Source organism: Oratosquilla oratoria, chromosome 6, assembly GCF_046742065.1.
Source record: "Oratosquilla oratoria isolate Oo_2021 chromosome 6, ASM4674206v1, whole genome shotgun sequence".
Lineage (NCBI taxonomy): Eukaryota > Metazoa > Arthropoda > Malacostraca > Stomatopoda > Squillidae > Oratosquilla > Oratosquilla oratoria.
The window spans coordinates 82,336,015-82,352,845 of record NC_134782.1 but is presented as its reverse complement, the minus strand read 5'-3'; the positions used below and the strand labels follow the sequence as shown (position 1 = coordinate 82,352,845).

At 38.3% G+C, this 16,831-nt stretch overlaps 1 protein-coding gene across 9 annotated transcripts in view; it reads right to left on the bottom strand.

The window, feature by feature from the left end:
* Positions 1-489: 489 nt before the first annotated feature.
* Positions 490-16,831, bottom strand: part of PTPMT1 (protein tyrosine phosphatase, mitochondrial 1) — a 108,084-nt gene continuing 91,742 nt past the window's right edge. For all 9 annotated transcript variants that reach the window (XM_076187451.1, XM_076187449.1, XM_076187450.1 and 6 more), the window contains one exon: positions 490-1,284. In XM_076187451.1, the coding sequence (XP_076043566.1) occupies positions 1,153-1,284 (132 nt within the window). In that variant the 3' untranslated portion in view covers positions 490-1,152. The remainder of the gene's footprint in view (positions 1,285-16,831) is intronic.

Here is a 16,831-nt window from a genome sequence, read left to right as displayed (position 1 = left end):
TGAGAAAACAACAATTAGAACATACATGCCTAACAGGAAAAACAGAAGGAAAGAGGGCAAGAGGACAATGCAGAAAATATGTAGACAGATTAAGGACATCTGTAGGAGAAAAATTAACAAATGCCATCTTGTTAAGAAGAGCCATGTGCAGACAGGAATGGAGCTCCATGGTGGCCAACGTCCAAGTCGATGCAGCACCCCAATAAGGTAAGGTAAGCCCTCTGCACTCCATTTATCCACCTCATTCTTGGTCTTCCCCTCAAGTTTATTCCATCCACTTCTGCTTTTCAACAAAAGTTTAAATTGGACCATATAAAATGGGCAAAATTATGTTTAAATTCATGTTTTAATTACTGTAACATACCTTAATGGACAATTTATGCCTCCCTTATTTCATGTATTCATTACAGCTTAATAATTTTTATTATTCAAAACCAAAAATAAAAAAAGTGATACCAGATTCATTTACATATTCATTCAAAATTCAAGTATTTTTTCACTTTATTAAAGGTATATTCATCCAACAAATACAAAACTAATTTTAAAATCAACATGGAAACATACTAAAACATTCAAATCTAAAAATGATTATTGAATTGTGTAGTCTTTTGAATTATACATTTCATATATTAATACTAATATAAACATCAATATAACACTAATGTGAATATCAATCATCAATAGAGTAAGAACAGAACTGTTTATGCTTGTTACTTTTCAATGCCAGATTTCCAAGAAAGTTAAATGGCCCTGTCAATTTAAGTCTACAAAAAATATCTAATCATCTTAGTAAGAAAGAAAAAAAGAAAAGGAAAAAAAAATAGTGCATGGCACTGACGCCACGTGATAAATATTTTTCTTATTTCATACTAACTAAAGCTTTAATACAGTTTAGATGCATTTATCTACTTTAATACTTTCCTGAGAAAATGCCTTCAGCATTCACACAAGAGTCTTCTGTATCTGCAGTTTCTTTTATTTTTTTTGTATATATATGAAACTATATTCATAAATTTGCACAATATCTTGTACATTAGCATATTTATATAGAATCTCAACCTAGATCATGAAACTGAAATATTAATCAGCAAACAAGTTATATTCACTGGAAGACAAGCATTAAAAGAATGATCTGATAAATAATGTGTGAAATTAAGATGGATTTTCTGATGTCATGTTATAATGAAATGTCCTTAGAGCTTCCCACTGCATTGGTCCCAGAATGATGTGTGGCCTCCTTTCTCGTATCCTGCCAACTGCTTGGTCTGGTGTCCATTCATATCTCTAAACAAAGAACAATAGAATACAATAAGATTCCTAATGTTTCACCAAATTTAAGAGTAACTCTTCTACAAATGAGAAACACTTTATAAATGTATATAATGGGACATTTCATAACAAGAATATTGCCTATAACTACACATGTTACCAGAAATATAAGTAAAGACAACAATGCAAAAATGCAAATTACATTAGTTTTAAATGTGTGTATTTACCTAGTTATATTTTATAGGAAGGGGAGCTATGCTCATGGTATCTCGTCTTCATATCTCGTTTTATCTAGACTTTTTAAATTCGTGTATCATTTTTGCACACACCACATTCTCATCTAACTTGTTCCAAATGTCTATTATCTTGTGGGGAAAACTGTTCTTTTTCAGGTTTCTCCTATAATTGTCATTCTTTATTTTCTTTCCATGTCCTCTTGTATCTCTACTATCCCATTTTATTAGATCCTCTTTATCAATAATTTCTATGCCTTTCATAATTCTATAGTTATCAAGTCTTTTCTCTGTCTTCTTTGCTCCAATGTCTGTAGTTCAAGTTTTGCCAGCCTCTCCTCATATGATAGTTCTGAGAGCTTTGGTGCCAATTTCGTAATTGCTCTTTGTTTTCTTTCAAGTTTTGTTACACATTTCTTTTGTTGTTGGTGACCACGTCATTGCTGCATACTCCAATTTTGGTTTTATCAAAGTGACTAGTATTTTATTCACCATTTCTTCATCCAGGTATGTAGATGCCACTTTGATTGTTCTTATTAAATTATATGTTTCTCCAATTTCTTTTTTTATATATTTCTCAGGGGACATATTATTCATAATAATGACTCCTCGGTCCTTTTCTTTTTCCACTTTTTTTATTTCTTCCTCTCCCAATGCATATGATCCCACTATTTTTTTTTTTTTGCTTCTTCCAAATTCCATTATACTACACTTCTTAATGTTGAATTCCATCTCCCACTTCCTACTCTATTCCCATACTTTATTGAGATCACTCTGCAGCAACTCACAATCTTCTTCAGTGCTCACTTTTTTCAACATTTTTGCATCATCTGCAAAGAAGCTCATATAAATTTCAATTCCTTCATCCATATCATTAATATACATAGCAAACATTATTGGGGCCAACACTGTTCCTTGTGAAACTCCACTAATCACCTCATCCCAATTGGAATGTTTGTCTCTTATCACCACTCTCATTTTCCTTTCATGCAAAAAGTCTTCCAACCACTTTAGTAGTTTACCCTGTATTCCTCCTGTAGTTTCTAATTTCTTTAGCAATTTCTTATGTGGCACCTTATCAAAAGCTTTTTTTCAGGTCTAGAAATGCACAATCAGCCTATCCATCTCTTTCTTGTATTATATTTATCAGTCTTGAATAGAAATACATCAAGTTTGTGATACACATGATCAGCAAAGAGATGGCGACGATTCGACTCCGGAAAAAGCTACAATATTCGTGGATCTCAATGATGAAGGAGTACCTGTGTTGTATAAGTAGGGAAGGAGAAAGCTTGTGGTGTAGTGGGGAGATAAAGAAAAAGAAGGGGAGGGATTACTGAGGAAAATAGAAGGAAATGAGGAAGGGGACAAATGGGCCCCGGAAGTCAGAAATGTCAACAAAAGGTGTGCAGACAACAGAGGTGAAGTCAAAGAAATTAGTAAAAATGTAAAAATTAGAAATATAGATAAGAGCAGCACAATGCAAGGTGAAGATAATTATTTTCATGGATTTAATGAGGAAGGAGATGACAACCTCCCCCGATTAGCAAGTCTAGAGGAAAATCTAGCAAAAATAAACGAACAGTGGGAGGTTAGGTTCAGTCAACTTGCACTGATTACACAAAGAGTTGATAAATTGGAAGAAATAAAGAAGGAGAACCAAAACCTAAATAAAGAAATAGAAGAATCAAAAAGACAGTTATAAGAAGTTAAGGATGAGAATGAGGAATTAAAGAATAATAATAAAGAGAATAAAAAGTCCATAGAAAAAGAGGTAAGTGGTTGGAAAAAGGTTCAGAAAAATAGCAACATTTAATTGAACACATGGAAAGGATGAGTGAAGAAAGACTAGTAAAAGAGGTATGTAAGGCAGATGTGGAGGGAGTGAACATGAGGGGACGTCCTAGGATGAGGTGGATGGATGGGGTGAAGGGGGCTTTGGGGAAGAGGGGAATGTCTGTTGAGGAAGGACGGGAGAGGACAGAAGACAGGGGTGAATGGAGAATGGTTGTATATGGATGATGTTGTGATGCATGAGGTGGAATGGGTGGGGGGGATGGGGGGTGAGGTAGTATGTGTGAGCAAAATTTGATGCAGTCCGAAGGGATTTCTCCCCGTCTTCTCCTTTTATGCATAGGGGGACGGAGAGGGGGGTCGCCAATTTAATGAAGCGGCCTTGCTGTGGATGTGCTGTGTCTTGCAACACTGCTTCTGACCCAGGACAGTGGACAAGGTGCAGGGATGACCCGTCATCCGGGAGGTGCTAAGATAAGAGGGAGGGTGGAGGGGTGTGGAGTGTATTCAGGGATGGAATGGGTGGGAATGATTTTATGCCTTTTCCTTTTTGGCTACCTCCCTTGTACGGGGGAAAAAGCCTTGGTATATGTATGTAATTTTTGAATTTAGAGATATAGTGAAACAACAGATGAAGGACCACACTAAGGACACAGTTATTAAAGTGATGCAAGAGAAGTAGAATATAGTAAGAGACTTAGCAGATAAAAAGAAATGTATAATTATGTTAGGAATGGAAGAGAAACATAATCCAAATAGGACTACAAGAGTAACAGAGGAGAAAGAGAGTGAACAGGGGACCTAAGAATATTTCAAGATGGTGAACAGGAAATAGGGAAAGAAATTGAAGAAATATGTAGACTTGGGAAATACACTGTAGACAAGACCAGAACAATTAAGGTTAAATTCAGGTCACAAACGACAGCAGAGAATGTCTTATCAAAAATAGGAAAACTAGCAGAAAGTTATCAGTACAAACAGGTATGGTTAAAAAGAGAGATGAATAAAGAGGAAAGAGAGGAAGAGAAAACAAAAAGAATCAAAGCTAGGAAACAAACGAGAACATAACAGAGTCAAAGAGAAATTCTATTGGAGAGTAGTGGATATGAAAGTGAGGAAATGGTTTATAGGAGAGAAAAACAGAAGGGAAACAGAAAACACGATGGAGGTAGCAGATAATTAAAAGTGTCCTTCACAAATATGGATGGATTAATAAAAGGCTTGAATGAACTGAATGATTTCCTGATGGAAAAGGAACCTGACATAATGGGAATTCTGGAGACAAAATTGAAAGGCCCATTACCACCCAACAGTGTACGACTAGGTGCATATAATTATTGGATTAGAAACAGAGAAGTAAAACAAGGTGGTTCCTGACTAAGAAGGATATAAATGTGAGGAATGTTACATATGGAAAGAATAGAGTGGGAATGATCATGATGGAAATAAAGGACAGGGACAAGAAGAGCAGGAAGTTTGTGGTAAATTATGCACCTCCTAAAACGACTTCATGGGAAGAGAGAGAACACAAGAAAATGTTTGAAGACACAAAGATAATACTAAATAAGATAATGGATGATGGAGGAAGAATAGTTATAATGGGTGACTTTAGTTGTAAAGAAATCTGCTGGGAAGAGATGACAGTAAAGGGTGGAGATGACCTATGAGGAAATGTACTACTTGATATGATTATAGAACATACAATGACACAATGGATACAAGAGAATACTAGGTATAGAAATGAGGAAGAGCCATCGAGGCTAGACCTAATAATCACATCGGAACCTGAATTAGTGGACAAGATTGAATATAAGACACCACTAATTAAAAGTGACAACATATTAGTAGAACTGGAACTAAACGAAAAAAAATACATGAGAAAAATTCATAATAAAGGAAAGAATGTATGGAAAAACAAATTTTGACAAAATGAGAAAAAAAAAAGAGAAAAGCAGACTGGGAAAGGATATACAAAGAGGAAACAAAAGCACAAGAGAAATGGAAATTTTTAACAACAATTTATAAGGAAGGAGTGGAAAAGTGTGTTCTAAGACAAAAACAAGAAAAAGGATATGAAAAATGTTGGTACAACAAAAGATTTAGAGAGTTAAAACATAAAAGGGATAAAGCTTGGATAAAATGGAGGAAAGACAAAAAACCTGAAAAATGGAAAATATATATTGCTTATAGAAATGAGTATGTACAAGTGTGCAGAGAAGAAAAGAGAAAACATGAAAAGGATGTCAATGAAATATGTAAAGATCAACCAAAACTATTTTATAGATTTGTAAACAACAAACTGAAAAACAAACAAGAATTAGTGAAACTACGACAAGGAGGAATAGAATACATAGAGGAAAGAGAAATGGCAGAAATTATGAACAAGCATTTCAAATCAGTGTTTATGAGGGAGACCATACAATTGACAGATGACGAGTGGGAGGGGAAAGTACCCCCTATGAAAGAAATAGAAGTAACAAAGAACAAAATAATGAATCACTTTAGTAATCTCAATGTAAGAAAATCACATGGTCCAGATGAAATGGCAAACTGAATTTTGAGAGAATGCAGGGATGAACTAACAGACAAAATACATAGTCTAATAAGCAGTTCATTGAAGGAAGGAAAAGTTCCAGATGATTGGAAGAGCAAATATAATTCCAATATAGAAGGGGGGAACAAAGAAGACCGGCCTCTCTTACAAATACGGTAGCAAAAATTTGTGTAAAAATGATAAAAATTAGATGGAAAAAAAAAAAACAATGTACTTAATCTGAGGCTCTTTGGATTTACCTAGTATTTACCTAGTATTTACCTAGTATTTACCTAGCTGTATTTTACGGGAAGGGGAGCTATGCTCGTGATGTCCCGTCTTCATTTAATTTCATCTAGACTTTTTAAATTCATGTATCATTTTTGCACACACCACACTCTCATCTAACTTGTTCCAAACATCTATTACCCTGTGGGGAAAGCTGTTCTTTATCAGGTCTCTTCTACAACTGTCTTTCTTGATTTTCTTTCCGTGTCCTCTTGTATCTCTACTATCCCATTTTATTAGATCCTCTCTATCAATAGTTTCTTATGCTTTTCATGATTCTATAAATAGTTATCAATTCTCCTCTCTCTATTCTTTGCTCTAATGTCTGTAGTTCAAGTTTTGCTAGTCTCTCTTCATATGATAGTTCTGAGAGTGTTGGTGTCAATTTTGTAATTGCTCTTTGTATTCTTTCGAGTTTTGTTATACATTTTATTGTACTTGGTGACCACGTCATCGCTGCATACTCCAATCTTGGTCTTATCAAAGTGACTAGTATTTTCTTCACTATTTCTTCATCCAGGTATGTAAATGCCACTTTGATTGTTCTTATTAAATCATAACTTTCTCCAAATTTTTTTGTATGTTTTATATGTTTCTCAGGGGCCATATTATTCATAATAATGACTCCCAGGTCCTTCTCATTTTCTACTTTTTTAATTTCTTTCTCTCCCAATTTATATGATACCACTATTCTTCTTTGGCTTCCAAATTCCATTATACTACACTTCTTAATGTTGAATTCCATCTCCCACTTCCTACTCCATTCCCACACTTTATTGAGATCACTGCAGCAACTCACAATCTTCTACAGTGTTCACTTTTTTTGCATCGTCCGCAAAGAAGCTCATATAAATTTCAATTCCTTTATCCATATCATTAATATATATAGCAAACATTAGTGTGGCCAGAACTGTTCCTTGTGGAACTCCACTAATCACTTCATCCCAATTAGAGTATTTGTCTCTTATCACCACTCTTATTTTTCTTTCATGCAAGAAGTCTTCCATCCACTTCAGCAGTTTGCCCTATAGTCCTCCTGCAGTTTCTAATTTCTTTAGCAATTTCTTACATGGTACCTTATCAAAAGCTTTTTTCAGGTCTAGAGTGGAGAATAGGTGGAGAAAGAGGAAAAGGGCAGAAGGTAGGGAGGTACTTAGAGTGAACTGCTTAAATGAAGGAAAAAAGGAGAAAGAGTATAGGAAGAAGTTGAGAGAGGACTGGGAGAGAGTACAGGATAGAGTTGAACTAGGAGCGGAGGAATTGAATTGAATTTATGAAATTTGTGGCTATTTGCCATGCGCCGGAGCCAAAGGCCATTCAGCGCATATATATCAACTAGTTATCTATACATTAAAATACTAATATACAATCTATTTTAGTTATAAAATCATAAAAGTTATTCTATATATTTAAAATATGTAGATGCTATTTTTCACATTCATAACAAGTAAGGTTTACTTCTCTACTCACCTACAACAAACAGAAGTATATCCTAATCATTCACAACAAACATAAACTATATAATTATATATCATAAAATAAATTCGTCTCTTTTAAAAATTTGCAAACCTTTCCTACAGGGACATCCATTCCTAAAATACTTGTTAGCGGTTTATTGGCTAAAGTGAATTTTCTTCTTTGATCAGAATAGAGAGGACATTCGGTAAGTATATGCCTCACTGTGATGTTAATATTACAATTGGAGCACTGGGGGACCTGTCTCTCTGCTCCACTAGTTAGGAGGTACTTGTGGGTTAGGTATGTGTGCCCTATACGTAGGCATGTTAAAACTATGCTGGACCTTCTGTCGATCTCTGTATAGGTCCAGGGGCTGACAGAAGGTCTGATTGACTTTAGTTTAAAATTGTTGTTCGTGTTGGACCATTGGTCCTGCCACCTGGTCCTACAGTATGATCTAATAAAAAAAAATTTAGGTCTTTGCAGGGAACCTTTAAAGAGCGGGAACCTGGAGTGGAAGCTGCCTGTTTGGCAGCTGTATCAGCTTTCTCATTTCCACGAATTCCCACATGTGAAGGAACCCAGCAAAACTTTATGTCAACTTGTTTTTGAGAGTGCAGGAGGACCAGCCAATTCTGCACCTCTTGGATAAGTTGATTAGAGGGTATCAATCCTTGTAGCGCTGTCAATGCACTTTGGGAATCACAATAAATAAGATATGAATCCTCATTTCTGCTTGTGTTAAAAATAAGTTTTAGACAGCTATAGATAGCATAAATTTCTGCATTAAAAATTGAGAATTGATTGGGAAGGCTCTTTTTAATTATTTTTTCTCCAAGGATGATAGCACATCCAGTTCCAGTAGCCATTTTTGACCCATCAGTGTAAACAGCAATCGAGTTGTTGTGTTCAGAAATATGGGCTAAGAAGTTACTTTTCAGTTGAGCACTTGAGTTGATCTTTTTGCTATCTTTCATTTGGCAAATGTTTATAGGTGGCCTACACCAAGGAGGGTATTTTGCAAAAGTGATTTCCATAACTAGAGGAGGAATAAGGCCTACCTCTCTTGTACTATTGTTTAATCTCACTTCAAGGGGCTTAGGCAAAGTAGGTTTAGTGGGTGCTCTGTCGATAGATTGTTTTATATACTGTACTTGTAGTTTGGATTAGAATGTGTAGTTAGTGCTCTTGACATATATCTGAGACCCTGTTCTTCCCTTCGAATGGAAAGAGGGGGGAAAACCAGAGTCCACATAAAGACTTTCAATAGGAGAAGTCTTAAAAGCCCCAGTACAAATATGTAGCGCCATGTTGTGTACTACATCCAGTTTTTTCAATAGTGTCTTACATGCTGAGGCATAAACCTGAGAGCCATAATCAATCTTACTTAGGCATATGGCTTGATATAATCTTAATAGTGTAGTACGGTCAGCTCCAAAATTCATGCCACTAACAACTTTAAGAATGTTACATCGTTGTTTGACATTAACTGCTGTCTCACTTATATGGTCAGCAAAAGTTAATTTTTTGTCAAAAACAATTCCTAAATATTTAACTTTGTCTTCATATATTATAATTGAGTCTTCTAAAAATAATGTTGGGATTACTTCCCTTTTTTGTGTTCTACAAAAGCGTATAGCTTTAGTTTTTTTGGTAGAGAATTTAAATCCTGTATTATTTGCCCATTTAGTAGCAGCATTAATTGCATTCTGAATTTTTATACAGGCTTCAACTGCAGTAGATTTACTACATATAAAAACAATATCATCTGTGAATGCTTGGCCAATTACTCCGACAGGGAGTTGTTCAAGTAATCCATTAATGGCAACACTAAAGAAGGTTGGGCTAAGGACACTTCCTTGTGGAATACCTTCTTCCTGTAGATATTCTGATAATAGGGTAGAGCCTATTTGCACTTTTAAATATCAATTTGATAAAAAATCTTTGGCAAAGTTAAACATATTGCCACCGATATTCCAATCTGCTAGCTGTTTTAAAATACTGGCTCTCCAGGTAGTGTCAAAAGCTTTTTCCAAATCGAAGAACACTGCAATGGTCTGATTTCGGATTGCAAAAGCATTTTGTATCTCACGTGCGAGATATAATAGGGGATCCAAAGTACTTCTGTTTTTGTGGAAGCCATATTGCCTTTCTGATAATAAATTCTTTGATTCTAGGAGCCACACCAAACGAATATTCACCATTCGTTCATAGATCTTAAAAATACAGCTGGTAAGAGCTATAGGCCTGTAACTTTTGGGATCACTAGGGTCTTTTCCAGGTTTCAAAAATGGAACTATAACAGAGTTTTTCCACAACTTATAAGAGGTTCCTGAACACCAAAATTCATTAAAAACATCAATAAAGAATTTTTTAGACTCCCGAGGTAGATGGGAAATCATTGCATATGTGATATCTTCTCCAGGTGCTGTTGGTGAAGATAAAGATAAGGCATGTTCAAATTCGATGATGTTAAATGGAGTGTTATATGCCTCAGCATTAGTGCAAGCAGGCGGAGTAACTACTGTTGTGTTCCTTATACTGTGGAATTAAGGGGAGTAGTGACTGGCACTTGAGATATTTTAGTGCTGTGCAAATGCCTCTGCCACTTCTCTTGTATCTGATATAACAACTGAGTTGATTTTTAGAATGGGCAGGGGGGAAGGGGAAAATTTCCCTGATAGTTTGCGTATTCTGCCTAAACTAAAAATAAAGTGGGGAATTATACTTTAATTCTGATATGTATCTTATGAACATCTCTCTCCTTGCTTCTTTGAAAATTTGCTTTTGTTTAGCAAGGTTTCTCTTCTATATCAACCTGTTTATCAGGATTGGACGTCTTCGATAACGTTTGTAACAGGCTCTAGTAATTTTTCTGCTCAAGGCACAATTACTATTCCACCATGGTATCAGTGGACGTCGAGGTTTCCCTGTTGTTTTGGGAATTGACAGCATAGCTCCTCCAGTCATTATACTAGTTGGATATTCGTATGCAGCTGAAGGACTAGGGAAATCATTAGCTTTACGAGTGACTTTGGTGGATCTTTCATAGTGTTGCCAATTTGCTTCCTTTATCTTCCATTTGGGCAAACATGGGAAGAATATATTTTGGACATACTTAAGATGTATGGGAAAATGGTCACTTCCATAGGGATTATCATCCACTGACCACAGATAATCTTATCTTAAAGATGATGAGCATATTGTAAGATCAATTGCAGAATTGGAGTTGTGGACTACATCAAACCTTGTGGGGGAACCATCGTTCATTAAAACTATATCATTACAGTCTAGTAGTTTTTCAATTAGAAGTCCACGATGGCCGCATCTATTTTCTCCCCATAATGTATGCTTTGCATTAAAATCCCCCATTAAAATGAAAGGTTGAGGTAGTTGGTTTAAAAGTGATTGTAAATCGTTAACCTTTTTCTTTACTTCTCTTTTCTTTTTCCTGTACTTCTCATATGACTCCCTCGTCCTACTTTGTAACCAATCTGTGAAAGCTCACTTCTTCTCTTCTACAACCTTCTTCATTTCCTCATCCCACCATTCACTACCCTTCCTTCTATTTCCTCCTGACCTTCTTGTTCCACACACCATCCTTGCACACTTTGTGACTCCTTCCTTGAACCATCCCCATTCCTTCTCCACACCTACCTCCACTCTATCCTTCACTCCCTCCCACTCCTCCTTCAGCTTCCTCTTCTTGTACTCCTTCTCCTTTTCCTCTTCGTTTAGAGAGTTCACTCTAAGCACCTCCCTACCTTTTGTCCCTTTCCTCTTCCTCCATCTGTCCTCCACTCTCAACTTACCTTCCACCAGAAAAAGATCTGATATTCCCCCACCCTCTCCCCTTAGCACATGTACATCCTTAACTCTTCCTATCATAATCCTATTTACCACTACATAGTCCATTAAAGCTCTATCTACCACCTTTCCCTCCACCACCCTCTCCCATATGTACTTATGCTTGACTTTCTTCCAAAACACTGTATTTGCTATCATCAACTCTCTAGACACATTTCCACCATCAACTCTCCACTACGATTCTTTCCTGGAACACCACATCTCCCAACCACTCCATCAATTGGCTCCTTTCCTACCCTAGCATTAAGGTCTCCCAGTACTATTACATTTACACTTCTCCCTAAACCCTCTATGCACTCATTTAAATCTATCCAAAAGGCCTCCCTTTCTTCTACATTCTTCTCACTGCCAGGCCCATATGCACTTACAAAAACCCACATCTCCTTTCCCAGTTTCACCTTCATCCACATTATCCTTGAGGAAACCTCCTTCCACTCCACTACACGTTTACCTATCTCTTCACTTACTAGTATAGCCACCCCTTCCCTCCCTTGCCCTCTCTTCACTCCTGATAACCTCCCACTTACACTCCCAAACTTACAATCGCCCTTCCCTTTCAGCTTAGTTTCACTCAAAGCCAACACATCCATCTTTCTTCTCACAAACATACTACCTATCTCTTCCCTTTTACTCTCATCTGTACCACATCCACGCACATTAAAAGACCCAAACCTCTGGCACTCTACCTTTGCCTCCTGGAGGAAGTGGATAGTTTTAGATATTTGGGTGCAAATGTGGCAGGAAAGGGTGGGAGTGAAGGTGGAGGTAGAATGTAGATTGAGAGAAGCGAGTAAATGCCTTGGTGGTTTAAAAAGTGTAATGAGGAATAGGAATCTGGGAATGGATGCTAAGAGGAGACTGTATGAAGGAGTGATTGTGCCAACAGCACTGTATGGAGCAGAAACATGGAACATGAGAGAGGAAGAGAGAAGGAACTTGAATGTGTTTGAGATGAAGTGTCTGAGAAGTATGATGGGGGTTACTAGGCTAGATAGAGTGAGAAATGAGGAAGTAAGGAGGAGAACAGGGGTGGAAAGGGAGCTGGGAGATAGGGTGGATGAAAGAGTATTAGGATGGTTTGGACACATGGAAAGAATGAGTGAAGAAAGACTAGTAAAGGAGGTATGGAAGGCAGATGTGGAGGGAGTGAACATGAGGGGACGTCCTAGGATGAGGTGGATGGATGGGGTGAAGGGGGCTTTGGGGAAGAGGGGAGTGTCGGTTGAGGAAGGACGGGAGAGGACAGAAGACAGGGGTGAAGGGAGAATGGTTGTACATGGAAAATGTTGTGATGCATGAGGTGGATTGGACGGGGGAATGGGGGTGAGGTAGTGTGTGTGAGCAAAACTTTTGACGCAGCCCGAAGGGATTTCTCCCCGTCCTCTCCTTTATATGGGGGGACGGAGAGGGGGGGGGGTCGCCGATTTAATGAAGCGGCCTTGCTGTGGATGTGCTGTGTCCTGCGACACTGCTTCTGACCCAGGGCAGTGGACAGGGTGCAGGGATGACCCGTCATCTAGGAGGTGCTAAGATGGGAGGGAGGGTGGAGGGGTGTGGAGTGTTTTCGGGGATGAAATGAGTGGGAATGTTTTTGTGCCTTGTCCTTTTTGGCTACCCCCCTGGTAAGGGGGAAAAAAGCCTTGGTATATCTATGTATGTATGTAAATCGTTAACTTCTAATTGCCTTGGATTACCATCTCTGTCCACTAATCGAGATTCTAAGTCAGGTTCTAAATATAGGGAGCACAAAGTGATCCATTTATTAATGAAGATTTGTGTTGCACAAGCTTGTAGTATCATGTTTAATTGTACAGCTCTTTGTGGTAATGACTTGGTCAAAATAATACTTGTGCCACCATGAGCATGTTCACCTACAGGAGGTGGAGATTTGTAGAATGTAAAGTTGTGTCCACAGTTGAGTATAACATTGCCCAGTTTAGTTTCTTGTAGACAAATGGCGGCTAAATTATGTTCTTTAAAAAGAACCTGGATCTGTTCTCTATTTGAATGGAAACCTCGCATGTTCCATTGACATAGGGCCATTATTTGTTATTGGATGGTTTTTTATTTGGTTTTCCAGGTATGGAATGGTTTGTTTTGGGAAGATTCGGTTTATGTTTTGTAGAGGAATATGACAGGTTCTCGAGAGTTCTGCTATTTCCTTTCTTTGGTGTCCTACCATGATGTGAAGATTTAGTTGATGGTGAGGGAGTACGGGGTCTCTTTTGTCTTTGAGGCTCCATCTCCACATCTTGCACCTGAGCTGTACGAGTTGCTTTGATCAAGGTGTCATTCTGGGAGTTATCCAGATCAGGTGGTAAAGCTGTCTGAGAGGTCTTTCGTGAGGCCTGAGAAGTTCCCTGGAGAGGGGTTTTGGTCAAGGGGTTATTCTGGGAATTACCCAGATCAGGCGGCAAAGCTGCCTGGGAGGTCTTTAGTGAGGCCTGAGAAGTTCCCTGGAGAGGGGTTTTGATCAAGGGTCATTCTGGGAATTACCCAGATCAGGCGGTAAAGCTGCCTGGGAGGTCTTTAGTAAGGCCTGAGAAGTCCCCTGGAGAGGGGTTTTGATCAAGGTGTCATTCTGGGAATTACCCAGATCAGGCAGTATAGCTGCCTGAGAGGCCTTCTGAGAGGCCTTTGGAGTCCCCTGGAGAGGGGACGAAGGAGCTTTCCGAGATGAAGTCTGAGAAGTTGAATGCACTTCAAGCTCAGAGGGGGAAGGCTGAAGTTTTGGATTGGGATTGGATTTTATAGGTTGATTCTTAATTGAATTTCCATTTTTTAGAACATCACTATATTGAGGTCTACTGAACAGAAGTCTTTTTGCCTAGCCAATGCTTAGATGTTCTGCTTGAGCTTTCTCTATAGCTACTTTTTCCTTTTTAAATGACTCACATTCTTTATATCTAGCACTATGATTTCCCTTACAATTTATACATAATATAGGATTAGAACAATCATCTTCATGTTTTTGTAATGAACAGGTTGCACATAGCTGATCTTTTGTGCATACATTTGATGAGTGACCATAGCCAAAACACTTGAAGCATTGTAGTGCTCTATGCTTAAAAGTTCTGGCATGAAATCTTTCTCTGTCAATGTATATATATTCTGGAATTTGATCATTTTTAAATGTAAAAATAATAATTTTTGACTCTGGTACCTTGAAAAAATTCCAAATTTTATCATCATACATTTCAAGTAGTTCCTCATCAGACAGGTCATATAAATCTTGACTGAAAACTCCCTTGGCATAACTAAAATTATAGTGTGGTTTGACCTCTTTTATTATATCTGTGTTTTTAAGTTTAGAAATCATGTGCCCTTGTCTATAAGACCTTGTAGTAACCAAAAATCTGTTCATTCCAAACCTGGTAATATCAGAGTTGTTAATTGTTCCTACCATTGATCTCAAATGTTTTTTGAAATGGAAGATATTACAAAATTTTGAATTTGTTGAAACAATTAGCCACCTGGCAGGTAGAGGTGTCCTCTCAGCACTTCTTTCTGTTGTTTCCTCATTAACTCTATCTGGATAAAATAAGTCCACATTAGTATTGTGGGGAACTTTTTAAATTAAATTGCATTTTAAGCTCTCTGAAGATGTATGCTTAAAAGCATTAACAGCATCCTTATGAGAAGCAAATTCTATCCATATTCTCCCAGATTCAAAATTTCTAGTTTCACAATACTTTATAACTTTAATTTCTCCGAACTTTCCAAACATCTCCAAAAATTTGGAACAATTCAAGTCTGAGGGGGGAGAATTAATATAAAGAATTCTCTCGTCTCCATTTGGTACAGTATATGACAGGTTATCTTCAGGTTTTTTTAGGAGCTCCTACTCCTGGGGTGGCAATGTTAGGAGAGGGATCGGGGGGTTTAGGAGGAGGATCAGGTGGTGGTGGGGGTTTAGAATGGGTAGCGTCAACAGCCGCCATGATCGTATATATTTATAAGCCACACCATATATTGAGAAGGAAGGATCAGTACATAGAAGAAGATACTGCAGTTGCCTGATGCCTCAAGCAATAAAAGAAGTCTCTGCAGAGTCGGGAATTTCCAGAAACGACTATTTACACATGCAGGGTCTCGGAGGCGAGTTAGAGACTTTGTCAACCCGGAAGTTTGTCCTCTTTTGTTTTGTCCCATTTAGGATGGGTCCGGCGTAGTCACTCTGCATGTGTACTGGCTAGGGAGAAAGGAAGTTGGCAGCCTAGTACCTGCCTTGCAAACATGCATTCCCCAGTCGGTGAGCTTTCGGCCCTTACAGGGAGTAGTGACCTCGCGGTATACATCCCCACTTGACTGGGTTCAGACATGTAGCTTGAGAGGCACCAAGGTACAGCGGCGGCACCAGGAATTTTTAGTTGGGGAGGCTAAGGGGGGGCTAATAGTAATATGATAATACACATATATTATCCTCATTTCAGAAGGGGAGGGGGTTAATGGTAGGCCTAGCACTGATGGCTGACAAATCTTTAGCCCTGGCAATTAAAAATTCCACTTAATAAAATTATTTCAATGAGTGTTTTAAATTTTCAATTTGGTCATTTCAGTTGGGGGGGCTGGCCACTTTTTTTGGGGGGGCTAAAGCCCCCCCAAGCCCCCCCCTGGCACCGCCACTGCCAAGGTACCAGAACCTTCCTTAACAAGTATTAAAGAAAGATGGTGAAAAAGGAGAGTAGGGTAGCAAATATGAAGGATAGGGATAAGGGAGTTCACAAAGGAAAAGGGTGAGGGACCCCCTATCTATTCACTACCCCCCCCCCCCCAAAAAAAAAAAAAAAAAAAAAAAAAAAAAAATTTTGGCTTAGTTTTCGTCTGGTAGCTCGGGGCTGACCTTTCCAGTATGGTTGCACCTGGCTGGCACAGCTCAGCCCGTCCTTACTACATGGAAGCCCCCCCTACTACATCAAAGTACTGGGCCTCGGGGGGGGGGGGGGGTTAGGAGTGGAGGAGGAATGGGGATGGTTCAAGGAGGGAGTCATAAGGTGTGCAAAGATGGTGTGTGGAACAAGGAGGGCAGGAGGAAATAGAAAGAAGGGTAGTGAGTGGTGGGATGAGGAAGCAAAGAAGGGTGTAGAAGAGAAGAAGAAGGCATTCATAGATTGGCTACAAATTAGGACGAGGAAATCGTATGAGAGGTACAAAGTAAAGAGAAAGGAAGTTAAGCATAAGATAAAGGAAGCAGAGGAGAGCAAATGTGAAATAGGGAAAGAATATGACAGAAAATTTTGAAAGTAATAAAAAGATGTTTTGGAAGGAAGTTAAAAGAGGAAGAGGAGGCGAATCAAGTAGAGAAGAAAAGGTAAAAGGTGCAGATGGAGAGATGATAATGGAAGAGAAGGCAGTGAGAGGAAGGTGGGCAGAGTTGCTAAATGTGAAG